The sequence below is a fragment of the Dryobates pubescens genome, chromosome 1 (genome assembly GCF_014839835.1).
Source record: "Dryobates pubescens isolate bDryPub1 chromosome 1, bDryPub1.pri, whole genome shotgun sequence".
Lineage (NCBI taxonomy): Eukaryota > Metazoa > Chordata > Aves > Piciformes > Picidae > Dryobates > Dryobates pubescens.
The window spans coordinates 118,610-145,947 of record NC_071612.1 but is presented as its reverse complement, the minus strand read 5'-3'; the positions used below and the strand labels follow the sequence as shown (position 1 = coordinate 145,947).

General features: G+C 47.1%; 1 protein-coding gene across 1 annotated transcript in view; it reads right to left on the bottom strand.

The window, feature by feature from the left end:
- FGD5 (FYVE, RhoGEF and PH domain containing 5) overlaps window positions 1-27,338 on the bottom strand; it is an 84,668-nt gene that overhangs the window by 36,587 nt on the left and 20,743 nt on the right. The window contains exons 3-5 of the mRNA XM_054179687.1: window positions 13,066-13,195; window positions 6,590-6,648; window positions 6,448-6,478 (exon numbers count right to left, since the gene is read on the bottom strand). Coding sequence (XP_054035662.1) covers window positions 6,448-6,478; window positions 6,590-6,648; window positions 13,066-13,195 — 220 coding nt within the window. The remainder of the gene's footprint in view (window positions 1-6,447; window positions 6,479-6,589; window positions 6,649-13,065; window positions 13,196-27,338) is intronic.

Genomic DNA, 27,338 nt, shown 5'->3' with positions numbered 1-27,338 from the left:
TATGAGACTACAGGTCTCGTTCCTGTCCTATGCCTATAGCTGCACCTGTATCTGTGCAGGTGAAAGCTGGGCAGGTGATGAAGGTGGCCAGCAGTTGTGCTATAAAAATACATTTTTGAAACATAAAACTTTGAATTCCATTTGGGCACCTATAAGTAAGGTCTCTACAGCCCATCCAATGGCCAAATCCCTAACATCCCTGAAGTAAACCCTACAAATAATTAAATGAAGCAATGATGATCAAACACCTTTAACAAGGCTAGTTTGTTGGTTGGGGGACTTCTTCTTTTGCTTGTGCACATCACTAACACATGCAAGTTTCCTTTTTTCCCCCCAAGAAACCCTCTGAAGAACTTCTGTTCTCTGCTGAAAATAAGAGAGTGTAACCTGGAGCCTGCTGTAAGGGCAAGGAGGAATGTGGGGATAGTTTCAACAAGATCTTGCAGTTTAGGTGTCACATGCTTGACTTGCAGTAGACTCTGAAACCCTGTGTGAGGTGAAGAGACTGACTGTAGGGTGCTGGGATACGAGGTGCTTTAGAGATGCTGGCAGGGCCAACCAGTGCTGAGAGGGAACACTGATTACAGGACAGGCTTGGAGAAAAAATATTTAGGGACCTGGCTCAGGTAGCCCAGTTTACTTGGGATCAGCAGCCTGGAGACCTTTGTAGCAGGTAGTTATCTCCAGGTACTCCAGGAGGCAGCAAGGCCAGCAACCAGAGGGTTTTGGTAGAGCACTTAGCAAGAAAGTGCTCTGCAGGGTTCAGCATCTTGGGGGGTTCAACACCTGTATGAAATGTGGTATTCTCATAGTTAATGGAAAAGAGTTGGTGCTGGGGTTTGCTTCCAGGACTTTGAGAGCAGGTGCAGAAACAGTGAGGTTCTGCATTAAATCTGTTCAACAATGGAGTCCAGCTGCAAGGATCAGTGGCAGCAATCCTGTGTGCCTATCAGTAGCCATTTTGCAAGATGGAAAGAAATCTTAACTCCAAAGTAGCCTAATAGAGTGATTTGAAGAAGCTGATAATCTGCTGTTCTTGCAGCCACCTGCCAGAGAAAAACTACATACGTTTATAGCAACCAAAGGTCTGACCTCGGATGCTGTCATGGCCAAGTCAGCTTCCCTGCTTACACCTCTGCTCTGTGTTAAAGAACAGCAAAGGACTGGTGGGTGAAGAAATTCACCTAGACTATTTCTGCAGGCTTCAAGGAGAGAATAGAATAGAATAGAATAGAATAGAATAGAATAGAATAGAATAGAATAGAATAGAATAGAATAGAATAGAACAGAACAGAATTAACCAGGTTGGAAAAGACCTCCAAGATCATCAAGTGCAACCTATCACCCAGCACCATCTAATCAACTAAACCATGGCACTAAGTGCCTCATCCAGGCTCTTCCTAAACACCTCCAGTGATGGTGACTCCAGCACCTCCCTGGGCAGCACATTCCAGTGGCCAATCTCTCTGTCTGTGAAGAATTTCTTCCTAACATCCAGCCTAAACCTCCCCTGGCACAGCCTGAGACTGTGTCCTCTTGTTCTGCTGCTGCTTGCCTGGGAGAAGAGACCAACCCCCAACCTGGCTGCAACCTTCCCTCAGGTAGTTGTAGACAGCAACAAAGTCTCCCCTGAGCCGCCTCTTCTCCAAGCTAAGCAACCCCAGCTCCCTCAGCCTCTCCAGACCCCTCCCCAGCTTTGTTGCCCTTCTCTGGACACCTTCCAGCATCTCAACATCTTTCCTAACTGAGGGGCCCAGAACTGGACACAAGGTGTGGCCTAACCAGTGCTGAGTACAGGGCAGAATAACCTCCCTGCTCCTGCTGGCCACAGTGTTCCTGATCCAGGCCACGATGCCTGCCCCACATCCACCAGGCAATCACCTGGGCATAGAAGGAGATCAGGTTGGTGAGGCAGGACCTGCCCTTCCTAAATCCATGCTAGCTGGGCCTGATCCTGTAAGTGCTGTGTGATTGCACTCAAGATGACCTGTTCCATAATCTTGTTCTCATTGTGTGAGTTTCCATTGGGGAACAAAGCTGAGGCATAAACCTAAAAAGAGAAGTGTGCACAACAGATGCAGCAGTGGAAAGCCTTGGCCAGTTTTCTGCCTCAGGCCCATGGGGGGATGCTGGCACTTGAGCTGCAGGAGCCATGTCTGCACTCAGTGCATTCACCCTGCTCATGCTGCAGCAACCAGGCCTCTGTCGTTACCAGTAAATAATGAAACATGCACACATCTAAAAATCACTCTGCCTGTGCATCTAGAAAGTACCTGCCTCCCAAGTCAAGCTGATATTTTAATGAACTGATAATATTGAGAAGTAGCATATTTGACCCTTTGTGAGTGGGCCAGGGAGGACAGCAGGAAATCTTACTGCAGCCCAAGCTTTATTAAGCTGGAGTCTACACTGATGGCATAAAGCAGTGCGGGCTTTTATAACCACTTTCACTCTAAAATGAGGGTGGATTCAACAGGTACTGCATGCTGCAGGATCCAAGTCTCTTTTGGACATCTAGGCATTACATCTGAGGCAAGAGTGAAGAGTTCAAAGGGGAGAAGAGAGTCTCCATATTAAAGCTGAGTGCAGGCAGGAGATGCTGTACAGCATGCTCTGAGCCAAGTCAGACTCATGGGTGGTTCCTGGAGGCATCTTCGGGGAGGTGATGGAGTCACCATCACTGGAGGTGTTCAGGAGATTTGATAGGGTGCTTGGTTGCATGGTTTAGTTGGTTGGGTGGTGTTGGGTGATAGGTTGGACATGATGATCTTGAAGGTCTCTTCCAACCTGGTCTATTCTATTCTATTCTATTCTATTCTATTCTATTCTATTCTATTCTATTCTATTCTATTCTATTCTATTCTAATGTCCAGCAGCCTCTCTCCTAATGATGAAAGGGAAAGTGGCACCCTGAATTCAAAGTGGTACATCTCCTGTAGCAGAGTGAGTGACCCTTGATCCGCACTGAGCAGTGATCTGCCCAGATTTCTCATTACTGAGCTCAGCAGAAGCAATGCCAGCTGAAGGGCAGCGGACACAATTAGTCTCTTATCCTCCCCTTGCAGGGTACAATCTAGGTCAGGAACCCTGGCCTCAGCACACACTCACGTGCAGTCAAATACATTCACCCAAAACACTGCAGCTGAGTTTCAGCACTGGTGAGCTGCAGAGTGAGCATTGCAAGTGCTCTGTCGGTGGGCCCTGTTGGCAGGGAATTGTGCTGATGTAGAGGTGCTAGTGTGACTCCCCTCTCCTTTAAGAAGCACACAGATTATCTGAAAGCTATTTTGGCTTGACATTCCCACTGGAGAAGCTCCCTGGCCGAAAGGTAGCTGTTTTCCCACTGCTGATTGAGACAGCAACAAATAAATAAATGAGAAAACCCCGTCAGCCCACCGAGAGTGAAGGTTGGCTATTCTTTTGTGACAGGGCATCTTCAGGCTTTCATAAGAGCTTCAGAGAGTCTAAGAGCCAGCCAGCTCCTCATTTAGCCAGCACATTCCATTCAGTAAAGCATTTAATTAGGAAAGTAATGACTTGGCTGGTCCGGCAGAACTTTGAACGTTGTCCCAGAAATCCACGGTGGTAGAAAAGGCTCAGCCAATCGTTCCCTGGAAGTGTAAATAATTAGAAAGATGGAGTTCTCTTTTGTCTAACAAGGAAGAGTGGCTCCTACATCAGATGCTAATTTTTTGTGCTTGAGAACATGCTGCCACAAGAATTCTGAGAGCAGAGTTTAACCAGTGAGCCTGTCTTCATGATAATCTGCATTTAGGTACCTCTGGGTTAGTGACTCAAGCACTAGGATGGTTTTGTTCTTTTTTATTTCCTAAGATTTATTTTGTACTTAGAGGCCCTGGGATGCCCAGTGCAGGGCTGGATCCCAAACTGCTCTGAAGGCTGGAGAACCAGCATATGTTGTATCTGTTCATACCCATGTCTTCAAATGCTGAGTCTTGGTGTCTCTGAGAACTGTGGCTCATTGTTATGTGGAAAATGCAAACCAGGAAACACAACCAACTTTCCTTGAACAGGAAGGTGCTGGGAGTGGTTTTTTCTGTCCTTTTTTCCTTTTTGGTACCATAATTCAGCAAATGCCTCAGAGGGAAGTCATGATGACTTCAAGGGGTTTATGTGCAGAAAAGGTGATTTTATGTACAAAAGCCAAAGCCAAAATAAATGTGAAGATGGTGCACGATCAAGCAAATGCTTGATCCTGTGCAGAGAGATCCCGAGGCAGTCTGAGTTACACTGTTTGATTTGTGTACCTCCAGTAAAGTCACTTGAAACAGACTGGCTGAAGGGAAGCAAATAGACCAGACTCTTGGTCCCCTAAGGAGCTTTGGGCCTGCAAGGCCCTGACAGACCCAACTGCTCAGTGCAGAGTAAGTTCTTAACTCCCTGCTCCAGAGACGCATTACCTTTGAGCAGGGTGAATAACAGCCAGCCCTTTAGATTATTATCACTACTACCACACCAACTGATACCAAGTTTGTAAGCTAACACAATGTTTCCACTCTTTCAGTTCAATAGCAGAGTGGGTGTATGGAAATGTCATCATTTTGGCAATCAATCAGTTTATTACCACTGAAAGGCCAAACAGACTCTGTTATGCTGAATGGGTATCAGTGCCAGCCAAGCCTGCAAATGCTCCTGCTGTAGGCTTAAGAAAAAACTTCTTTTCCTTTCTGAAAGCAGCTGGGTGTGGTTTAGTTCCTTGCCTTTCTTACCAACATGTGGGTTTATGTAAGAATATGAGATCTGAGACTAGAAGATGAGCATGCAGAAATTGTTTTCCTGAGGAAGCTGGTGATCAACAGAGAGAAATGTTTGCCTGAGCTGAGATACGCAGTCGAGGAAGCCTCTGGTCCTGACTGGCCATGAATGGGATGTTGCAGCTTGAGGACAGTTTGGTGACTTTGTGGTCACTGGTGGTTGCCTGTGACATCTGCCAGTGCCAACAGTGAGCGGACAGCGAAGCACAAGGTTTATCAATGTGACTATTTCTAACACTACTCAAATATGAAACAAGGAGTAATGAGTTAATTGTAACTTTTTGCACTGTGACAGAACTGAAAAGCCTCTGTTCAGCAATAATACCCCTGGAATTTGAGGGCCTTACACCCTGTAAAATTGGTAATGGTTTCTCTAGATTTCTGGATTGGGATTTGAAGACCCAACAGAGGCTGCTGCTCAGAAAGTGCCTGACTTCCCCAGCAGCACAGCAGGGTGCAGTTACGTTTCTGAGTTAGTCAGGAAAACTCTGGTTTCATTCCCTCCTATCTTTGAGCCAGCTCTGGAGCACTGCAGCAGAAAAAAAGCAGCAATCAAGCAGAGTTTTTCCCTAACCAACCTGTGGGCTGTAAATTTTATAACGATCTTTTTATTAGGGATTACCAAGAGTTTGGAGTCCATCCACTGGGAGGGGAGCAGCATGCACTTGGCATCCATCAATGTTTGTATGCTAAACAATTCTGGCAAAGATATGAACCAGAATCCCTGTCCTGTGTTAAAGCAAGCAACTTGGAAAAGAGAGCAAAAATGTCATTTCCTATTCTTCCCAAATGATTTCTACAGGAAGAAAATAGGATTATTGTGAAAGTGCATAAATGACTCGTTTACACACACAGCCCCAGAGCTAAGTTCACCACACAGGGATTTACCAGAGGAAGGAGAAAAAAGCAATATAAGTCCCAAAGGGACTGGAAAAGTCCTAGAAGCATCTCTTCCCTGGCCCAGCCCCATCAATGGCTTCCCCAGGACACAATGGATAACTACATTTCCCTAGTGTCAAACAGTGTCAAATAATGTGTTCATCTGTGCAGAAATCAGAGGAAAGCCAGGAGAGGCGAGGCAAATAGCTACACAGGTTATCAGCAAGTCGCCAAAATGCTGGTAGACTCCAGCTAAGCAGCTAAGCCCCAGCTGAGTGTGTGGCTCCCAGCTGAGCGGCTCGGCAGTTCCTGGTTTGTTGAAATGCAGTTGTTTGTAAGGTGTTTGTCGTATTTAAGGCTGCTCTCCTGCCTCTGCTGCTTAAGCCTGAGAAGGCTCTTATGGTTTGGCAGCTTGCTTGAGAAGCACAGTTTAGTGATGAGCTCATTAACTTTTCTCTCCCCCAGAGTGTCTGTCCACTGCTAGGGTTTGAGGTGTCCTCCAGGGACAACCCAGAGCTACTTTTTGCTATCTTCATCTCTGCACTAAGCTTACTCTGCAGCTCACATCTGTCTCAGAGTCCCAGCAAGCACTGTTGGCCAGCATTTGTCCCTCTGACTGATAATTGCTAGGATCTGCAGCAAAAGCTGATTAGTAGCAGACATTCTTTTGCCATGGTTTACAATAAACCATTCCTCCTCAAATTCACCTCAGTCCTTTCAGTGCGTTATGTCTTCTAAATTGCAGCTGGGGAAAAGGGCAATTAGGTTTCAGTGATTAAAAGTGTTTACTCACCACACATAACAGCTGGAGCATCTCCACATACCTGGGGAAAGAGACAAACTTTCATTAATTGCCACCAGGCCGATGCTGAAGGGTGGACTGCTTAGCTTCAGCTTTAGGAGAGCAACAGAGATTATAACAAAGAACAACTCACACTTTTTCTGAAGACATCAGCTCCTGGGCGATGAGGTAAGCTCTGGGCTGGCCTTCTTTCTGTTAACAGCAAAAACCAGACAGTCAAGAGATGTCTCATCCCCAGAAGTGTTAGAGAGCACTCTGAACGGACATACTCCTTCAGTCAAAATAGTGGCCACACTTTTATCTGTTATTCAGTGTCTGGCTTCCTGGAGTCCTTTCCGTGAGAGGCTGTTTCTGCAACTCAAATCCTAGTAACATAGGACAGTACAATAGCTGCTAAGGCAGATGTCAGGTTTGAAAAAGATGTTATTACTGAAGGAGAGAATTTTTCTGTTGATTTTACAGCTCCAAAATCTGCCAGAGAAGTAAAAATACATAGCTGTGAACAGACCAGCTTCATGTCTGCTGAGGCTCAGGCTGTATGTTTAGTACATTACATCACATGCAGAAGGGAGTTCTTTCTCAAAAGGGGTATATTCCAAACTGCTCTGATCACTGTGAACCCTGTGGGAACAAGTGGGGCAAAGGGCTTTTACTGCATGCTGAGAAAAAACCTCCAAGCCAAATGGGCATAAGTGTCTCCAGGAAGCAAACAGTCCAGTGACCCAGCAGAGCACATTGCTTGAACCCTCAGTGGCACCTGCTTCACTGGCAGGCTTCAGGGGAGGCACAGAAAACTGTGACAGAAGCAAAGTGTGTGGCTTTGAGGTACAAATGGCTAATTAGGGTATTTTACTCCTATTTCATGACTTTTCCTTACGGTAAGAAATGACCAAAGCATAGATGTATTTACTGCAAGGAATCTACTGGGAAAAGGTAGGAAAAAGTTCTATACAGAGAGAGTGATTGCCCATTGGAATGGGCTGCCTGGGGAGGTGGTGGAGTCACCATCACTGGAGGTGTTCAGGAGGAGACTTGATGGGGTGCTTGGTGCCGTGGGTTAGTTGTTTGGGTGGTGTTGGATTGGTTGATGGGTTGGACACGATGATCTTGAAGGTCTCTTCCAACCTGGTTTATTCTATGTATTCTAATATATGTAGTAGTGGTGACAGAGGGAACTAAACCAATATTCTAGCAGTAGTAAAGCAAAGCAGTCCTCAGTGTTCTAAAGTGGGCTCAGGAGAAGAGTGCAGCCCTGAGACCTGCAATGTTTGCTACACCAGGTGCAGTGAAAATCCACTGCTTACAGATCCTGCTTCTGAAAGCCTACTCAGGAGAGACTGGGACTTGCTGAGATACAGTGCAGCCCCTCGGTCGAAGTCAGATGGGAAGTTTGTGGCTGTATTTCCTGCACATAGGGGGCTGCTAGGAGTCAGGGCAAGCTTGCCATGGTGTCTCTAAACATTCCCTATCTTGCTTTACTTAATTGCTGTTCAACCAGGAAATGAACTCTGAGACTGAGGACAGTGTCCAGAGACAGACTTCAGGGAACAGGGGATAGAGAGTGTGCAGGTCCCTCAAGCATTGGGTTTTGGAAACAAAGTCCAAGTGATTATTATAACGCCACCAAGGTGCCCTCTTCTTAGTAGTCTTTACTCCCTGCAGCCAGTCCTGTGCCCAGCCCTGCAGTATGGTTCCTTCCCAGTTCCCACTTCAGAAGCTGCCCTCAGCCCTCATGGTATGCTTAGCAGATGTGAGGACCCTTGGCATTGTGTAGCACAGTGCACCACTGAACAGTTCCCCAGAACCAAGCCCTTGTAGTGCCCAAGCCACATCTGGAGTACTCAAGAAGTAACCCTTCGCATTTCAAAAGCAGGGAAGCCAGTCAAGCCATAGAAACAACAGCACCACTCTTGTGTGTGCCACTAGCTTGCCACATAGACAGGGCCAAACCACATTTCTGTGCACTCCCTGTGTGTGTTTTTCATAGCCCCCTCAGGAAGGTGCATGGCAGCTGGAGCACAAGAGCACTACTGTCACACCGAGAGGCTGACAGCAGTTTTCAAGCTCCAGTCTCTGAGCAGAGTGACTTCATAATGCCACTTTTGTAATGACTGTGAACTATGTTGCAGCTCACAGTGATGTCACAGTGGTGCCAAATGAGGCATTACAAGAACAAGGGACTTTTTCAGGCTGGCTCTGTGAACCAGTGAGAGAGAGGCAAAAGTGGACCTCATCCCCTGTCTCCCAGGCCCCTTCCTTGAAGAGCTAGGTTGCAGCCTTCCTGGAGAATGTATGTAATTCTATAAATCAAGAGGTGTTCCTTGCAAGGCTTCTGAATTACATGCTTCCTGAGGGCACACAAATCTGTCAGTCTCAGCTCCAGCATGTTTCAGTTTTGTGTGTGCATCTGTGTGAGTTTTAATATGTGAAGGTTAAAGGTTTTCAAAACAAAATGATTAATGGAGTCTGGAAACCAAGCCCACACGGTGGAAATGGATCAGGAACAGCAAAGGCACTTTCGTGTACCGCTGCCATGAGACAGTAGCTGCCCTGCTTGTTTTGCGACCTTTGTGGCTAAGTTTAGTGCACCCTGTTTGTGTGGGGCGCAAGGCCCTTCCATCTGCTAACTGGGTGTGTCCAAGATGGATTTCTCTGGTTTTAGCAGTAAAAAACAATCATAAAGTTTAGGTTTAAAGCCAGCTCAATGAGAGAAAAAAATCTGGGATTCTACATCCTAGACTTTGACCATTTTCCTAGCATGTGACGTTTCAGAGGTAGAAGATAAAGTCTGTATTCCATTTGGTACAAGTTTTTTGTTCAGAACTGGAATCCCTAATTCAGGGTTTTTTTGGCTTGTAGGCAGCTCAGTACGGCAAAGCTGTAGGAGGGATATAATTAAATGAACATATATAAAAGATTGAGGATGAGAGGTGACCCAGGAGCTCTTCCAAATTAGCTTAGCAGGAGGGAAAAAAAGAGTGGATCATCATCAGTGGCAGAAGGGAAGGGCATAGCAGAACTGCAAAGGTTAAGAAAACTTACAGCATTCCCTGCCTCTGAGTTCTCTAGGTTGTTATCATATGCCAGTGGACCAAAGAGAAGGAAGTAAAGTGCTTATTTAACCAGAAATAATGAACTACCAGGAGACTTCTGATGACAAATGTTCGGCTCTGAAACCCACCTCCTGTTTTACATTTTTATACCTGCCTCATTCCAAAGAAATTTGTAGTGACAAAAATTCCTGTAGCAAAATAGAGATGAAAGCCTCTCTTTGCTTACTCTGTAAAATAAAGCTGACAATGTAAAAAATACCTCAACATATTATTGACTATGAGTCAAATTATTCACAGAACAGAGGTTCCAGCAGGCCCTAAAAATTTCTCCACACTTATGTGAATCTGGTCCCAGGACAGCAGGGATTCAAAGGAGACAAGCTGTTGAAACAGTAACAGGAAACATGTGTACAAAGCTATTTTTTAAAATCATATTTACTTATAAAAATAAGCCTGAAAAAGAAGAATCAGAGGGAAAAAATCTGTTGCAAAGTGACAGTCTTACAATTCTTCAGCAAGTAGGCCAGGAGGAAGCAAGTGAGAAACAACAAAGCATGCTGCTTGCATTTTGGTAAGGAATTAACTCATGATAGCGAAGGCAGCAGGCAGAATCCAGCCCAATGCAAATGCAAATCATTTATCTGAACAGAGGAAGAATTTATCACCTAGGCTGTTTCATGCCTTTATTTAAACTGTTTTCCTGAGAAAAACTTCATCCAACAAAGCCCAGATGTGCTTGTGTTTTCAGAAACCCAACTGCAGCTCTTTGTTGGCCTGCCCCAAACGGTTGTTTAACGAGATGAGCTCATTTCCAAAGCCATGGTACTATTTTTGGCATCCAGACCAACAGGTCTCTGCCAATTCTCCCCAAGTGACAGAGCTTCTGAACTCATTCCTGTCACACAGCTACTCTCTTGTCCTGAGGATGCGTGGCTTCATTGGGAAGCTGGACAAGAGCTTTGTGCTTTGGCATTACAGAGAGGTTTTGACAGACAGCTAATGTTCCTTGACACCCAGATCTGTGTGAGGGGACAGTAAAAGGAGGCAGAAGCAGCAGGGTAGGAAAACCAGTCCTCTGTCCATCTTCTGCAAAGACATCCTTGCTTTTTGAGACAAGAGCTGTGGACAGATGGAATTTACTTTGTTCAGCTCTTAGTTACAGGGAACTGGAAGCCCTTTTGTCTGACAGGATCTGTGGTGTGGGCCACACGAGACCTTGGAAGATTCCTGTATCACTGTTAGTCTGTGGCTGGCATGGGTGAAAGGCAACCATCCTTCATGTCAGAGCCTTGTACTGACCATTTTCCCTAGGAAATTTGGCTTCCCTGGCCACATTTGTTTATTGCTCCATTGCAGCAGTGATGCTGAGGCTGTTGCAGAATAGCAAGAGTCCTGATGCTAAGTGGCCTCTGAGTGAACAGTTGTCTCTTCGAACAGCCTGGGGCCTTGGAGCAGCTGGGACACACAGGGTTTGACAGGGTATTTCCCAGGACCCTTTTAGTCCATCCAGAGTGATTTCTGCCCTAGTGAGGCTACAAGAACAAAGATGCTCAAAGATGTCTCAGTTCTTATCTCTACATCTTGGTCCAGCATACAAGTGCAGCCCCCTGACTTGGCTTACAAAGGCTTATCCAGCAAATGGCTTATCCAGGGATGAAATTGCTGCTGCTCAAACCTCTTTCTACAGTCTGTAGCTAGAGCCTAGTAGATTGCAGAGTGGCTAATCTTCCTGAAGCCAGAACGGTAACCGGCAGATCATTTTGTCTCCTGGCCTGCTTTTTGGCAGGATCAGTAAGCACAGGCTTATCAGCCAGGTTGGACACATGGCCTGTACTCAGAAGCTGTTTTAAGACAGCTTGCCAAGAGCTTGTAGAAGTCAGGTCCTGTGTACTGTGATCCTTGCTGACAAATAGCTTGGGAAGCAAAGGCCAACCAAACAACCAGACCTGTTCCGATGTTCGCTGGCAGGCATGTGCAGACATTTAGTTTGTGTTCAACTGCAGGCTGGGAGGGATACCACCAATTTAGACTCTCAAGCACATGCTTGTTCTCTAAGTGTTGCCTTCTTCTGTGACAGATACACAGTGTGGTTAGTTACCTCAGCACAACAGAACCCTTAAAATGTATCCCATGCAATAGGGGGGCCATTTAGAAAGCCATCATTTCCTGGTGTCTTGAGTAAAGCCCTAGACAAGAATGGCAATAAAATTAGTTTTAGCAGCCTCGAATTTGCTTCCAAGTGTATAGTGATTGCATGCATTTCCCTTGTGAACTCAAGTCCCAAGTTTGTAGTCACTTCTTCACTGGCATCTCCTCTAAGAGATGCTGAGAAACCTGACTAGTGTATGCTGTGTGAATGCTACAGTAGTGTGTGCCTTAGCAATGTTTGTGGTTCATCAGCTAACTGATAGAACTGAAAGGAAAAATATTTTTCACCTAACAGGAAATGTCAGAAATGTAAAGGCTCTTCCCTTTCCAAAACAGTGTGAAGACAACCAACCAAAAAAAAATTAATGAATCTCAGAGGGAAAAAGCTAAGACTGCTTGCACCTATTTGATTTGTTTCATGTCAGCAAAGAGATCAAACCACAGCCTTTTCCACTGGCACTAGAGGCAGCACAGCACCCTGCGCCGTAGAGCTCAAAGCAATACAGCACACAGGGAAATCAAAGGAAGCTCTTCTCTCTGAGAGATGAGAGCAACAGCATGTTCATCTGCCCTTCACTGGCATTCTGCTTGCAGTTTCCTTTTCTGCTTCTCAAGAACTGGTGGCCTGGGAAGGGGAAAATTCTGTTCCTCACTCTCAGCACCTGTCTCTGAAGAAACCTTTTGTGCTCTGGAAAGGCCTGAAGAGATCTGAACTGGGCTATGCTCAGAGTGCTACACTCAGACATACAACCTAAGGCTGCTAGGCTCATACTAGGTTTTAAGAACACAGTGAAAAGCAAAGATAATTTTGTGACTTAAAATTGTTCAATGTAATTTCTTTAACAACTGCACCATTAGTCAGCTTAATGGAGGTTAGAACAGCCTTGTAGGTTCTGAAGCTGTGGTCACATTTCCACAATCTCCTCCATAATTTAAGAGCAGTCTTATTCATCAGAAGTTGGTAAAACAAACCCAAATGTAAGTGCACTTTCCCATGATGAGAAACTTTGAGATGGCAGAGACCTAGATAATTTACTCCATCTCCTAGCCAATACAGAACTGCTCCAAATAATGTATTCGTCATGGTTTTATCAAAGGCAGTTTTAAAATCCTCAGAGTTGCAGCCAAAGCCTTCTTCTGAGCAAGACAGTTTTCCTGACATTCAAGTCAGGCCTTTCCTGCTGGCTATGTTGCCTCCATTGCCCTTCTTAGGACTGCAGTTCTTTGGCTTTCCACATGCTACAGGAATAAACTGGTGCTAGTGCACTGTGGGAGTAAAAGATTGATGGCTCTGACATTTCCAAATGAGCACCAGGCAGAAAGCAGAGAGAGCTGAGAATCCAGGTTCTTCTGCAGATAGCTTCTACCTCTCTGGGTTTCTTGCATTTCCCATTTTCAGTTCTTTTACCTGGTTGATGAGGCTGGGATCACCTGGGCTGCTCTCATCATCTTCTGAACTCTTCTGTTCCTCATCTGATGTGACAACCTCCATGGGTATCACGGAAACTGGGCACACCTTGTAGGGCTCGGTGTAGGCACTGCAGAGAGAAGGAACAGACTGGCTCACTGGGGTGCTTCCCAGGCACTTGCTAGTGCTCAAACACAACAATAAGGTCACCCCTGAGTCTCCTTTTCTCCAGGCTAAGCAACCCCAGCTCCCTCAGCCTCTCCTCATAGGGCTTGTGTTCCAAGCCCCTCACCAACTTTGTTGCCCTTCTCTGGACACGTTCAAGTGTCTCAATGTCCTTAAACTGAGGGGCCCAGAACTGGACACAGGACTCAAGGTGTGGCCTAACCAGTGCTGAGCACAGGGCAGAATGACCTCCCTGCTCCTGCTGGCCACACTATTCCTGATACAGGCCAGGATGCCATTGGCCTTCTGGGCCACCTGGGCACACTGCTGGCTCATGTTCATCTGCTGTCAACCAGTACCCCCAAGTCCCTTTCTGCCTGGCTGGTCTCAGTCACTCTGACCCCAGCCTGTAGCACTGCCTGGGGTTGCTGTGGCCAATGTGCAGAACCCGGCACTTGGATGTGTTCAATCTCCTGCCCTTGGACTCTGCCCATCTGCCCAGCCTGTCGAGGTCCCTCTGCAGAGCCTCTCTACCCTCCAGCAGATCAACTCCTGCCCCCAGCTTGGTGTTGTCAGCAAATTTACTGATGATGGACTCGATGCCCTCGTCCAGATCATCAATAAAGATATTGAACAGGCTGGGGCCCAGCACTGATCCCTGAGGCACACCACTGGTGCCTGGCTGCCAGCCGGCTGTGGCACCATTCACCACCACTCTCTGGACTCAGCCTCCAGCCAGTTCCTAACCCAGCTCAGAGAGCTGCTGTCCAAGCCAGGGGCTGACAGCTTGGCCAGGAGTTTGCTGTGGGGGACGGTGTCAAAGGCCTTGCTGGAGTCCAGGCAGACTCCATCCACAGCCTGCCCCACATCCACCAGGCAGTCACCTGGGCATAGAAGGAGATCAGGTTGGTGAGGCAGGACCTGCCCTTCCTAAATCCATGCTGGCTGGGCCTGATCCCTTGGCCATCCTCTAAGTGCTGTGTGATTGCACTCAGGATGACTGTTCCATAATCTTGCCTGGCACTGAGGTCAGGCTGACAGGCCTGGAATTCCCTGGCTCATCCAACCAGCCCTTCTTGTGGATGGGCACCACGTTGGCAGCTTCCAGTCCTCTGGGATGTCTCCAGTGAGCCAGGACTGCTGAAAAATGATGGAGAGCGGCTTGGCCAGCACATCTGCCAGCTCTCTCAGCACCCTAGGATGGATCCCATCTGGTCCCATGGACTTGTGGGGATCCAAGCGGCTAAAGAGATCTCTAACCACTTCCTCCTGGATCACAGGGGAACTATGCTGCTCCCTGCCTCCATCTGCCAGCTCTGCAGGCCAGCTGTCTGGAAGACATTCTGTCCTGCTAGTAAAATTTGAGGCAAAGAAGGTGTTAAGCACCTCTGCCTTTTCCTCATCTTTAGTTGCAACGTTCCCCTCCGTGTCCACCAAGGAGTGGAGGTTGTCCTTGCCCTCCTCTTGCTATTCATGTATTTATAGAAGGACTTTTTGTTGTCCTTCACAGCAGAGGCCAGTCTAAGCTCCAAATGTGCTTTTGCCACCCTAATTTTTTTCCTACATGACCTAACATCCTTAAACATTCTATGGGTTGCCTCCCCTTTCTTCCAAAGATGGTACACTCTCCTTTTTCCCCTTAGTTCTTTTAGAAGCTCACTGCCATCCAGGCTGTCTGCCCCGGGGCTCATCTCCTGGCACATTGGCACAGCCTGTTCTGAGCCTTCAAGAGTTCTGTCTTGAAGCAGGTGCAGCCCTCCTGGACCCCTTTGTTTTTAAGGGCTGTTTCCCAAGGTACCTACTGAGTTGGTTTCTTGAGTAACCTGAAGTCTGCCCTCCGGCAGTCCAGAGTGAAGGTTTTGTTGCTGCCCCTCTTAGCTTGGCTGCATATTGAACACTCAGTTATCTCGTGGTCGCTGGACCCCAGACAGCCTCCAACCACCACATCCCCACCAGCCCTTCCCTGTTGGTGAAGAGGAGGTCAAGCAGAGCCTTTCCCCTGGTAGGCTCACGCAGCACCTGGGATAAGAAGCTGTCCTCCATGCACTCTAAGAACCTCCTAGACTGCCTCCTCTCTGCTGTGTTGAGATCCCAGCAGATGTCAGGCAGGTTGAAGTCGCCCATGAGGACAAGGTCAGGAGATCTTGAGACAGCCGTAAGCTGCCTATAGAATGCTTCATCGACATCTTCCTCCTGGTTGGGTGGTCTGTAACAGACTCCAACCAGGATGTCAGCCCTGCCGGTCCTCCCTCTAATTCTCACCCACAAGCACTCAACCTGATGATCCCTGCTCTCCAGCTCAATGGCATCTAGAGCCTCCCTGATGTACAGGGCCACCCCTCCACCCCTTCTTCCTTGCCTGTCTCTCCTGAAGAGCCTGTAGCCGTCAATTGCAGCGCTCCAGTCATGTGAGTCATCCCACCACATCTCTGATGGTAACTACATCATAACTTTCCTGCTGCAACAAGGCTTCCAGCTCCTCTTGTTTGTGGCCCATGCTGCATGCATTAGTGTCCATGCACTTCAGCTGGGCTGCTGGCTTCACCCCTGGCTCCAGCTTATCACCCCCAGACTCCTGCCTGTGTGGACTGGTTTCAGCCCCTTCACAAAGCATGACTAGAGGTAGGTTCTTCAGATGGTGCCTGCCCTTTGCTGTAAAAAGGTGTCTTTTATTGCTGCTCTGCATGCACCTAGCTCTAAATTTCAGACACTGGACCTTGTTAAACCTTTTTCTGCTGAAATGGAGGCAATCTTCCAAGTTGTGTTACTGTGCAGGCACTCACAATCTGTATTCAAGCTGTTCTATCCATTTTGTCTTTTCTTTGAAATAGGTAAAGCTCTTGGTGTCTTACTTCATCATGCCTCCTATCATTTAATCTCTTGACTTCGTCCAGTTACCCAGCAGCATTATCCGATTTACTGACCATTTGAGTAGCACTTTGTATCACCAGCCAGTTTTAGTACCGCTCTTGATGCTGCTGGACTCCACATTCCAGCACCAGCAAAAGCAGTGGCGGTTACACCAGTGCATCTATTCCTACCTCACCTTGCTGTCTTTTCACATTCAAGGACCAGATCTGTATTTTTAGCAACATTATCATTCTAGGAGCTTACACATAGCTTACACATCACTGTGGCCCCAGGTCAGGGGCAGGTTGCAGTGTTCAGCCCAAAAGGAAAGTCTGTTGTTGTGAGAAACAAAATCTGACATCTGTGTGTTCCTGCAGACGTCCAGGCCAAGCAGGTCAGCCTGTAAACTCAGGGTGTATGATTCCTTTAGTTCTCATTTCCTCTGAAACATTGCTGATGTGCTTTCACAGCTCTGCCTCATCTCTTTATTTTCCTTTGATCTCCCACGTGGGGATCCCAGATGTGAACAAATCCAGAGCTTCAAAGCCGATGCAAGAGTGGCAGGAGACAAAGCAATGATGGGTTAATGAAAGTGGGAGGGCAATGAAGGTCCATGCCAAGGCCATGGACCAGACTCCTGTTTCCTTTCGGAAAGGAAACTCCCTACATATCTGCATTCACTTCCAAGCTGCAGGCAGGGCTCTGTTTCTCCCTCCCATGCAGCTGCAGCTGCAGCTGCCAGCCTCTCATTTCTGCAGCCAGCTCCTCCCTCATGTGCAGAGCAAAGGGGCCAAATAACATCAGCACCACTGTTCCCCACCAGTGTTTTCTCCTGGTTATTATTCGTGCCTGCCATCTCTCAGTGCGGGCAGCATCACCACACCTCCCCAAACCTCCCTCAGCACGAGGGGAAGCAAGGTCAGGGCAGATGGAGGAAGGAGCTCTGGAGGCTTGTTCATAGCTCAGCCATTGCACAGCACCTCTACAGTTTGTCACTGCTTGCCCTGGCAGAGGTGACACCAAGTCCCTCTCTCCTTTTCTCTCTCTCTGATGAACAGCTGCAGTGCATTAATGTAAGCAGCACATCACAACTTGTGAAGGTTGCCTCAGTCTGGCAGTCACTGTGAGCAGCACTGCTGAAGGCTCACAGGTCAGCAAAGCCTGCAGTATTGCTGCGCTGCTGCAGAGGCTTTGTTTATAGCAGCCCTGCAGTCCAGTGGCATTTGCTGTGTTTAAAGAGAAGTCCCAAAATCTTATGGGTCCCCTTTGCAAATAAAATGAGCACAGGCATGTTTGTGCCACTCTCTTCATCCTGCCCTTCTCCACCCACTCCAGCAGCACTGAGGTCGTCACCTCTGCCACAGAGCTCCTGGATACTACTCCTTTCCTGATATGCAGCATATGTTTTACTCAAATACATTCACATTCTCTCACCCATTTTTTGTGTTCCTAGCAATCCTAGCTCCTGAAGACTTGGACTGTACCCAGGAACTGGTCACCAGGTGAAGGTGCTCATTAAAAGCACTGCTAAATAAACTTAGTGCAACCAATAAACTTGAATGCAATGCAAGATGCTAGTAAAAGTGACAGTGTGGAAAATAAGCAGAGAAATCATAGAACCATAGAATCAGTCAGGGTTGGAAGGGACCACAAGGATCATCTAGTTCCAACCCCCCTGACACAGGCAGGGACACCCCACACTAGATCAGGCTGGCCAGAGCCTCATCCAGCCTGCTCTTAAACACCGCCAGGGACGGGGCCCCAACCACCTCCCTGGACAACCCATTCCAGGGCTTCACCGCTCTCATGGGGAAGAACTTCTTCCTCATGTCCAGTATGAATCTCCCCACCTCCAGCTTCATTCCATTCCCCCTAGTCCTATCACTACCTGATATCCTAAGAAGTCCCTTCCCAGCCTGCTTGTAGCCCCCTTCAGATCCTGGAAAGCCCCCATAAGGTCACCTCGGAGCCTTCTCTTCTCCAGACTGAACAGCCCCAACTCTTTCAGTCTGTCCTCACAGGAGAGGTGCTCCAGCCCTCTGCTCCTCCTCATGGCCCTTCTCTGGACACCTTCCAGCATGTCCGTGTCCCTCTTCTAACAGGGGCTCCAGAACTGGATGCAGTACTCCAGGTGGGGTCTCAGCAGAGCTGAGTAGAGGGGGAGAATCACCTCCCTTGACTTGCTGGCCACACTTCTCTTGCTGCAGCCCAGGCTCTGATTGGCTTTCTGGGCTGCAAGTGCACACTGAGAGCTCATGTTGAGCTTCTCATCCACCAGCACCCCCAAGGCTCTCTCCTTAGGGCTGCTTGCCAGCCAGCCATTGCCCAGCCTGTTGGTAGTATTTCAACAGACTTGGTAATCCCCATGCAATTCTCTTCCTTGTAGCAATGATAGGGAAGAAAGTGTGCAACAGAAGTCTTCTCTTCAGCACCAGTTAGTGTAATTAGCAGTGCAGCCAGTCGGTATGGAGCAGGAAGAAGCTGTGCAGATGCACTCTGCTGGCTATCTATCTACCTTCACTGTGGACTGGTACGTCTGGAAAGAGAGGTTCTGGAGTCTACAGAGAGTGTGGTTATCCTGCCCCTATAGTGATGTTTACATCTGACCTTAAAGGAGAAGAATCTGTGGGCTGAGCAGGGGACGAAGCCATCAAAGAGAGGGAAGCTTTGTTTATAATGTGAAGAGGCAAGTCTCTACTGCCTGTGATCCCTCCCCAGCAGAAGTTGGGACCAGCCTGAGCACAGATGGTGTGTGCATGGGAAATAAGGGAGCACTGTGGAGATACACAACAGGAGTGAGACCTCAGAGAACACAATTCACAGACTGCCAGATGCTGTATTTTTATTGTGCACAGTTTTCTCACTTACACTTTATGATCTCTCTGGAGTATCCATCCTTTCCATCAGGTGGCTCTTTCTACATCTGAAATGTATAATGTTGGGCTGTTGAGATGTGCTGGCCATGTCCCTTCAAATGCCAGTGCTCACAGAACAATGGTGCTAGAGAAGTTGTAGTTCTGGAAGGGAGTGCAAGCTAAACCAGCCTGGAGCAGTACAAATAGCAGAGGGATAAGAGAAGACCTGACAGTGAGGTCTCACTGGCCATGTTCTGTATGTGCTGGGATGGATGGGCTGCTCTTGTTCTTCACACCTTCACAGCCCAGTCATGTCTCAGGCTTGGCCACATGTACCCCAGGTGCACTGTCCTTTGTGGGCACCATTCTCCTGCCTGACGCTGCAGCTGTAGATCACTAGAAAAACGAAGCAACAGCAAAAGTTGGACATGCCTGAGCCCAAAACCCAGTCCTTGGGACTAGGACAAGTGGCACACCCCTCCCTGCTCTTCCCAGCACACTGCAGAGACAGCAAGCTGTGGTGTCTTCAGCTTGTGCTTGGCCTGGCCCTCCAGCCCTTGTCCTGCATTTCCTGTAAACAGGGAAGTTTTCCTCCACAGAGGTGACCTGGCAAGGAACTAGGAGGGCTGAGCTCAGCTCACTGCCATGCCAGAGGTACAAAGGGGTGGCTGAGAATATAGAATGGCTTCTTGAAGGCAGCTCTGCCCTTACTGGTTCTACTGAGCACACTCCTTACATCTCACAGCAGCCACCACACAGCTTTTACTGTCATTAAATCAGTAGCTTCACAGCCCCCCAGAACTTTTCTATCCAACAGCACCAGCAGAGGTGTTCCTTACGGCATCAGCACAGCTCTTCTTATGCTTTTCTTCCTCTTCTTTCCCTTGCTAAATCACAGCCCAGTTGTTTTGCAGCACCCTACTGTCCCCCACCTCTGGTAACCTTTTGCTATGTGGAATCCTTGCAGTGCTTGAAAACCTGAACTGAGAGAGGCAATGTTGAGACCTGAGTGCTTTGCAGTGCTAAAAGGCTCTGTTTGTTCTGTCAAACCCTTCTTCCTTCCCAGACTGTGCAGGCCATACATCTGCATCATGTTGAAGCTTTTCATGCTGCACATCTGTCAAAGGACAGAAGATAACAAGGAAACCAACCACTAACTTTCAGGATGGGTTTCAAGGGATTTGCTGAGCAGTCCCTAGTCACAACACAAATGGCCTCTGACAATGAAACCACTCAGCACTTTTGTCCTGTTCCTCTCTATAAAATGACTTAGCGACAGTAAGGTGTAAAACTGGGAGGAATTCACCTTGACCTCGGTGGAGTCTCTGTATTTAATACTCATTGCCTTAGAACAGAAGACTCTCTGATTTCACTCTGAACCCTCTGTAAGACTTATTCCTCTCATAAATTAATGCCATCTGCAGACATCTTCTGTAAGAAGTGGCCTTCATCTAGTAACCTGATGGTCATCTCAAGAGTACAAAAAGTGCACCTCTGTGAGCAGACTACTGTCTGGGAAGCAAAGCTGAAAGCTCTGGCCTGTTACAAATTCTTTGTTATTATCTTTGACACCCTTCTTAACTTCTTTCTGCTTTGGCTCTCATTTGTGTAAATTGGCTCACCCCAGAGCAATGTCATGTCGAATATAGAGGTAAGGCTGAAGGCTTTGGACACTGTAGATCCCTTTGAGCATGTAAGGCAGAACTGCTCTGTCCATCTGCCTTAGGGCACAATTTGGCTTCTGTTTTTCCCATTGAGTACAAACTGAAAGGGATTTCGCTGTTATGGTCCAGTCCTTAAGTCAAAGAGGGATGGGTACCACTAGACTCCTGCTCACATGTAAGTTAAGGCACAGAGTCATCTGGCCCCATAGACCTGTGTGTGTGCAAGTGGCAGAGAAGGTCCCTGATAGTTTCCTCCTGAGCCATTCTTTAAGTGACAGCTTCACTGCTGTGGCAGAGAGAGCAGTGTGGAAAGCACAGCCAGGCCTTCTGCCCTGGGGCTGAGCAGCAATATAAGCAATGTCTGTCAGCCTGGGAGCTTGTGTAATCCTGTGACCAGAAGCCATGGCCCAGCAGCACGAATGCAAAAGACAAGAGCTGGCCCTCATCAAGCAATTTATCTATGGCTTAGTCTTGCTTCTATCTCTGTAATAAAGTGTTCTGTATGCTGGCAGGTTAGGATTTGCTCCACATGTACTGGTTCACTTTGCAGGGGAGAAAGCTCTTTGTGTGCTACAGTCAGAGGTCTGGCAGCATAGCTGTAGCACGGGGCCAAGTGTGCATGTCTGGGTCCTCAACCTGAAACTAGCTCAGCACCAGAAAAATAAGTAAGGTTTACCCATTTAGCTGCCTGAATGGGGTCAAACAAGCCCCTGGAACAATATACAGGAAGAGGACATGGTAGGCAGCAGTGGAATGGATCAGCTTAAACTGTTTGAACACCATAGTCTGGGCTTTAATGTGGGCTGCACAAGGCCATGGGACTACCCAGGATATACAGACAGTGTGTGTCCTGAGGTGTGCACAGACCTGATTGTCTCTGCTGTGTATTCTGCAGCCACTCTGTGCTGTTTGCTTTTCAGATGGCACCGTGGGCAGGAGGACCAGAGCACCATACAGTGTATCAGAAAGGGGACAAAGGAAGGTAGCATCCCTGTGAGCCATGGAAAATGCAGTGAAGCTGCCCACTCTGTCCAGGTATGTCCTGTTATCATCTTGTGTTGTGATTCTTTTAAGCTGCCTTCTGCCTTTTGCATCACAGCACAGCTGTCAGTTCTCTCTTTGCTCTGAGAGTGAATGTATGCTGGTAGAGTAAGAGCTGTGGTAGTCTGAGTGATGCCCATGCTCCTGGCAGACTGCTTATGTGACTGACATGGGAAATCACTGATGTGCTCAACAGCCCTTTTGCAGAGATGCCTTATTTATGAACTGTGCTGTCGAAGCCACTTGAAAAAGGTTGTGGAAGGTGAAGAGGTAACTCTAACCACACTGAAAAGATCTTGTCTGGCCCTGTCCTGTAAGGTGCAACATGATGTGATGTTTTGCAGAAGGCATGCTGTTCTCTGCCCTAAGTAATCTGTTCACTTATCACTGAAATTAAAATCAGTATTTTTAAGTAGGAGATGCTCCCAGACTTTCCAACAGATCTTTCCAACTTCCCGTCCTGGTCCCATTCTCTGAAGTTCCTGGCCTGTCACATAGATTTCATGATTCAAGTGATGCCATGTTTATCTATGTGAAAAGTCTGCAGGTTCCTTTTAAAATAGCAGCCTGCAGTAGTGTTGCTCCTCTTTATGCCTTGAAGCTTTTTGGTTGAATGGAGACAAAACCTGAGGGTATTTCTTTCACCCTATGACTGCTGTTTCAGGCACTGGGTTGTGAGAAACTGAGAACTAACTCCCAGTGCTGACCAATTCAAAATAATCTGGGACAAGAACCAGATCCAGGACAAGGAGAGACTGGGTTTCTGTATCTCAGGCTACAGCATATAGGGGTTTCCCTTAAGCAGACGTGTTGTTCAGAGAGAATGCTTGTATGGAAAATGATTCAGCTCACTCTATTTTCAGGTGCTAGCCTGAGTTATCAGGGCAGTCAAACCATAAACAGCTGCTCAGGCCCTCAGAGGCACAGACCAGCAGAGCATACCAATGAACCCTGAATGAGCATCTGGAATGGTATCTTTTCTCATCCAGATTCCACTTGTAGTCACTTTTCCAGCTACAACAGACCTACCAGTGTTTTTCTGAATCTGAATTCTGGACCCAGTTAGAGAAAGCTGACACCTTTCACAAAAGGAAAGAGTGATGATGTGGCACATATCACGGACTGGAGATCAGGGGCATGTTCCTGATTATTCTTTATTTTTGGTAGTGTAACCTAGTCACTAAAACTTGGAGCCAGAGTCTTTATGTTCTATTTTAATTTTATTACCAGTTCATTATTGCCTACTTCCCATGGAAAACACTCACAGCAAGTTCAACATAATGAACACCATGCTGCCCTGCGGGGCTCTTAAGATGGAAGGGGAGCTGTCATTTCCCTCTACTAGCAGGATCAGCTGCTTTAACACTACCACACTGCCAGGTCTGGGAACAAACCAGGGCAAAAATGCAGTGAAGCTGGGATTAGAAGGAAACCTGTCTAGATGACAAGATTAATATTCCCTATTAACAAACCAAAACCAAAATGAGAACAAAAGCATTTCTGACTGGAGTGAGACTTGGCTCATCTCCTACCACTGTCAGCATTACTACAGCTCTTTGTGTTGCCAGAGCCACAAAGGAATCTGTACAGATTATGCAGCTTTTCTTGTTATTGACCAAAATGTCCTTTGTCCTTGAGGCCATATTCATAGATGATCAGCCCAAAATCTCTCCCACAGAGATGTTCTGAAGCAGTGGTAATTTGTGCCAAACGTGTCTTAGCCTCAGGCCAAGATTCCCAACATAATTTTGCTACTAGGAAAGAGTTGGGGCATTTTAGATACATAGAATACATAGAATACATAGAATAAACCAGGTTGGAAGAGACCTTCAAGATCATCGTGTCCAACCCATCACCCAATCCAACACCGCCCAAACAACTAACCCATGGCACCAAGCTCCCCATCAAGTCTTCCCCTGAACACCTCCAGTGATGGCGACCCCACCACCTCCCCAGGCAGCCCATTCCAATGGGCAATCACTCTCTCTGTATAGAACTTTTTCCTAACATCTAGCCTGAACCTCCCCTGGCGCAGCCTGAGACTGTGTCCTCTTGTTCTGGTACTGGCCGCCTGGGAGAAGAGACCAACATCCGTCTGTCTACAACCACCCTTCAGGTAGTTGTAGAGAGTAATAAGGTCACCCCTGAGTCTCCTCTTCTCCAGGCTAAGCAACCCCAGCTCCCTCAGCCTCTCCTCATAGGGCTTATGTTCCAAACCCCTCACCAACTTTGTTGCTCTTCTCTGGACTCGTTCCAGCAAGTCAACCTCCTTCCTAAACTGAGGGGCCCAGAACTGGACACAGGACTCGAGGTGCGGCCTAACCAGTGCAGTGTACAGGGGCAGAATGACCTCCCTGCTCCTGCTGGCCACACTGTTCCTGATGCAGGCCAGGATGCCCTTGGCCCTCTTGGCTGCCTGGGCACACTGCAGGCTCATGTTCAGTCTACCGTCAACCAGCACCCCCAGGTCCCTCTCAGCCTGACTGCTCTCCAGCCACTCTGACCCCAGCCTGTAGCTCTGCATGGGGCTGTTGTGATAGTAGATCCCTTGAAACACAAGCTGAAAACTGGGCTGCCAGTTGCTCTCAGGCCAGCATCTGCTTGTCCTGTCATCTGGTTGTGGGACAGGAAAACAATGGAAAATGCAGTCATCTTTTTCCTGTATCATTGCAATAGCTCTTAGTGCTGGTGCTGCAAGGTTCAGTGCCCTATGGCAGTGTGAGGGAGACTGTCTCCTGAGTGCTTCTCTACCCCTCACAAAGACTATCCCTGAACAAAGCCATGCCCATCTCCTGCAAGCTGGCTGTGCATAAATACCTCCCTATCAGTATAGCGTGGTCTGGTATGGGTGATCCTGCTCTGGCAGGGCACTTGGACTGGATGATCTCCCAAGGTCCCTTCCAGCCCCTAATGTTCTGTATCACAGTATCACAGTAACTAAGGTTGGAAGAGACCCCAAGGATCATCAAGTCCAACCTGTCCCAACAGACCTCACGACTAGACCATGGCACCAAGTGCCACGTCCAATCTCCCCTTGAACACCTCCAGGGATGGTGACTCCACCACCTCCCTGGGCAGCACATCCCAATGGCGAACAACTCTCTCTGTGAAGAACTTTCTCCTCACCTCGAGTCTAAACCTCCCCTGGCACAGCTTGAGACTGTGTCCCCTTGTTCTGGTGCTGGTTGCCTGGGAGAAGAGACCAACCCCCTCCTGTCTACAACCACCTTTCAGGTAGTTGTAGAGGGCAATGAGGTCACCTCTGATCCTTCTCTTCTCCAGGCTAAGCACCCCCAGCTCCCTCAGCCTCTCCTCACAGGGCTTGTGCTCAAGGCCTCTCACCAGCCTTGTTGCCCTTCTCTGGGTATGTTCAAGTGTCTCGATGTCCTTCTTAAACTGAGGGGCCCAGAACCCAGTGGTTCAGTGATTCTGTGATCAGAAGGCCAGGGAAGTTGGGCAGCTTTTCCTATCAGTTTTCAGAGAGATCTGAGGACATATGAAAGGAATGGACACTACTGAGAAACCTGTTATCTCATGGTGATCCTTCCAGAAGGGGTTACCTTTGCACTTGAAAGCATGTACGGGATTTGAGACCCAACTACCCTGTGGTCTTACCAGAAAAATAAATGGAGCTCCTGGAATTCCAGACTAACTGAGATCTTGTATCTGGCTTTTCTTTCCTGACATGTGGAGGAAATGTCAGTTGAATTTTCTTGTGTCTCAGACATTGGCAAGGTTGTTAAAGCAGAGTATTTCCAGGAGAGAAGCAGAACTGGACTGCTAATATGTAGGACTGAATGAAAGTGCTTGGTGACTCTCCACCGTCTCCCAAGACATCAGTTTCAGTTCCCAGATGAAAATGAAAGCTGGCTGCAGTTTTGCTTCTCTGAGGCTTTTTGAAGTTGAAAAATTAGGCTTGGCATGATTAACAAATGTGTAGATTTGTGCCATTCATCTGGGATTAATCAATTAATTCTGCCTCCCCTCTAATCATTCTGGAACATCAAACCCATCTTAATTCTGCAACTCAGAAGTATGTTTTAGTTCAGATTTTAGTTCTTTTTTTTTTCTTTCCTTTTTCCTCACTTGCTACTGAAACAATTAGAACAAATGTTGGGAACTACACAATCCTTTTCTTTTGGTTAATTGCTTTTTCCCCCTGGACTATTCAGTTAAGCACACACATTTTATTTCTCTCTCAGACATCAAAGCAATACTGCAAGCAAATGGCAAGATAAATAGTTTGTCCAGCACAGTTTAAAGGATGTTTTCACATTTTCACCATGTTGCTATGTATCACTCTCACTGTGGCTCTCTACCCTGAGTGTATTCTCTGTGATGTGTTTTGATCTCAGTACCATTGTCTAGATTGTTCTTTTAAGCCTGACAATGTGAAAGCAGAAAATGTAAATAAAAGGTTTTGAGATGCTCAGGTTTAGCTCATATTCTGTCCTTACCTGCCTTCAAAGATGTATTGTGCTATATGCAGTCCACTATTTCTGAAGGCATGTGTGCTAAGGAGGAGACTTTTCTGAAATCTTTTGGTCAGCTCTGAACTAAGAATGCAGTCTGACACCAGAAATTTAAGAGGGTCAGCTGAGAAACTTCAGCAGAAACACCAAAGTAGCTATTCTGGAATAGGTCAGCTTGCCTAGAGGGCCCACTGGGGATGTTTAGTGAATTAGTACCCAGTTTACCCATCTGTATTTCCTTTGAGAAGAACAAGTCTGAGAACATCCCTGTGACACTGATAAAGCTGGTGTAGCATGAGTTAGGCAGAGCACCAAAAGGTGTTCTCTGGTTGATAGGTCTGAATCTGCTTGCTCTAGGACTTTGAAGGATAGCATCTCATTAATCCAGTCAATTACTCAAGAGAAAGGGTCCTTTTATAAGATCTTTAAGAGGGGTCTTAGCAAAACAGGCAGGGCCTCTTAAGTATGTTCTTCCATCCATTAACTCTACTTGGTCAATTAAGATAAAATGAATTGTTGGATGCCACTGCACATCAACTATTTAAGGTAGCTTTTACATTAACCCCCCTTGGGCCCTGTGAAAGACAAATTCTTGTAGGATAATTAAAAATGTGATGTATGTTATAAATAACTTTGCTGGGTGGCACAACAAGCCATAAACTAGGAGATTAGGTTTGCATTTAAAATGCAATAACATCCTGTGGCTTTGTTTCAAATCTAAGCTAGAGATACAGCCTGTATCACTCAGCCACTGCAGGTCCTGGAAAGGCTGCAGAATTGTAATGTGCAGTCTCTTGTTCCATAAATCTTCTCAGTAAGTGTGGGGTGGGAGAGGAGAAAGGCATGCACAGAACACTCACTGACCACCTGAAACAGGCTGCATCTTGCCAATTTGCAGTCTCACTGCTGTGCCCCATGAACATAACCCAGGGCAAATCTGCAATACACAGCAGACTCTTTCCTCTTGTGTAGAATAGAATAGAATAGAATAGAATAGAATAGAATAGAATAGAATAGAATAGAATAGAACATACAACATACAACGCAAACAGGGAACACAAAGAAGTCTGTCCAGTCTTACGAGCCCTCAGGTCATGAGGATGGACACAGGTACACATTCCTCCTGTGTACTGTCATTTGATCAGAAAAGTAGCTAAGAAAATGTGAGTGCAGCTGCTAATAAAGACATCTGCTGAGGACTTGGGGCTGTGTCCTGAGAGGAATAT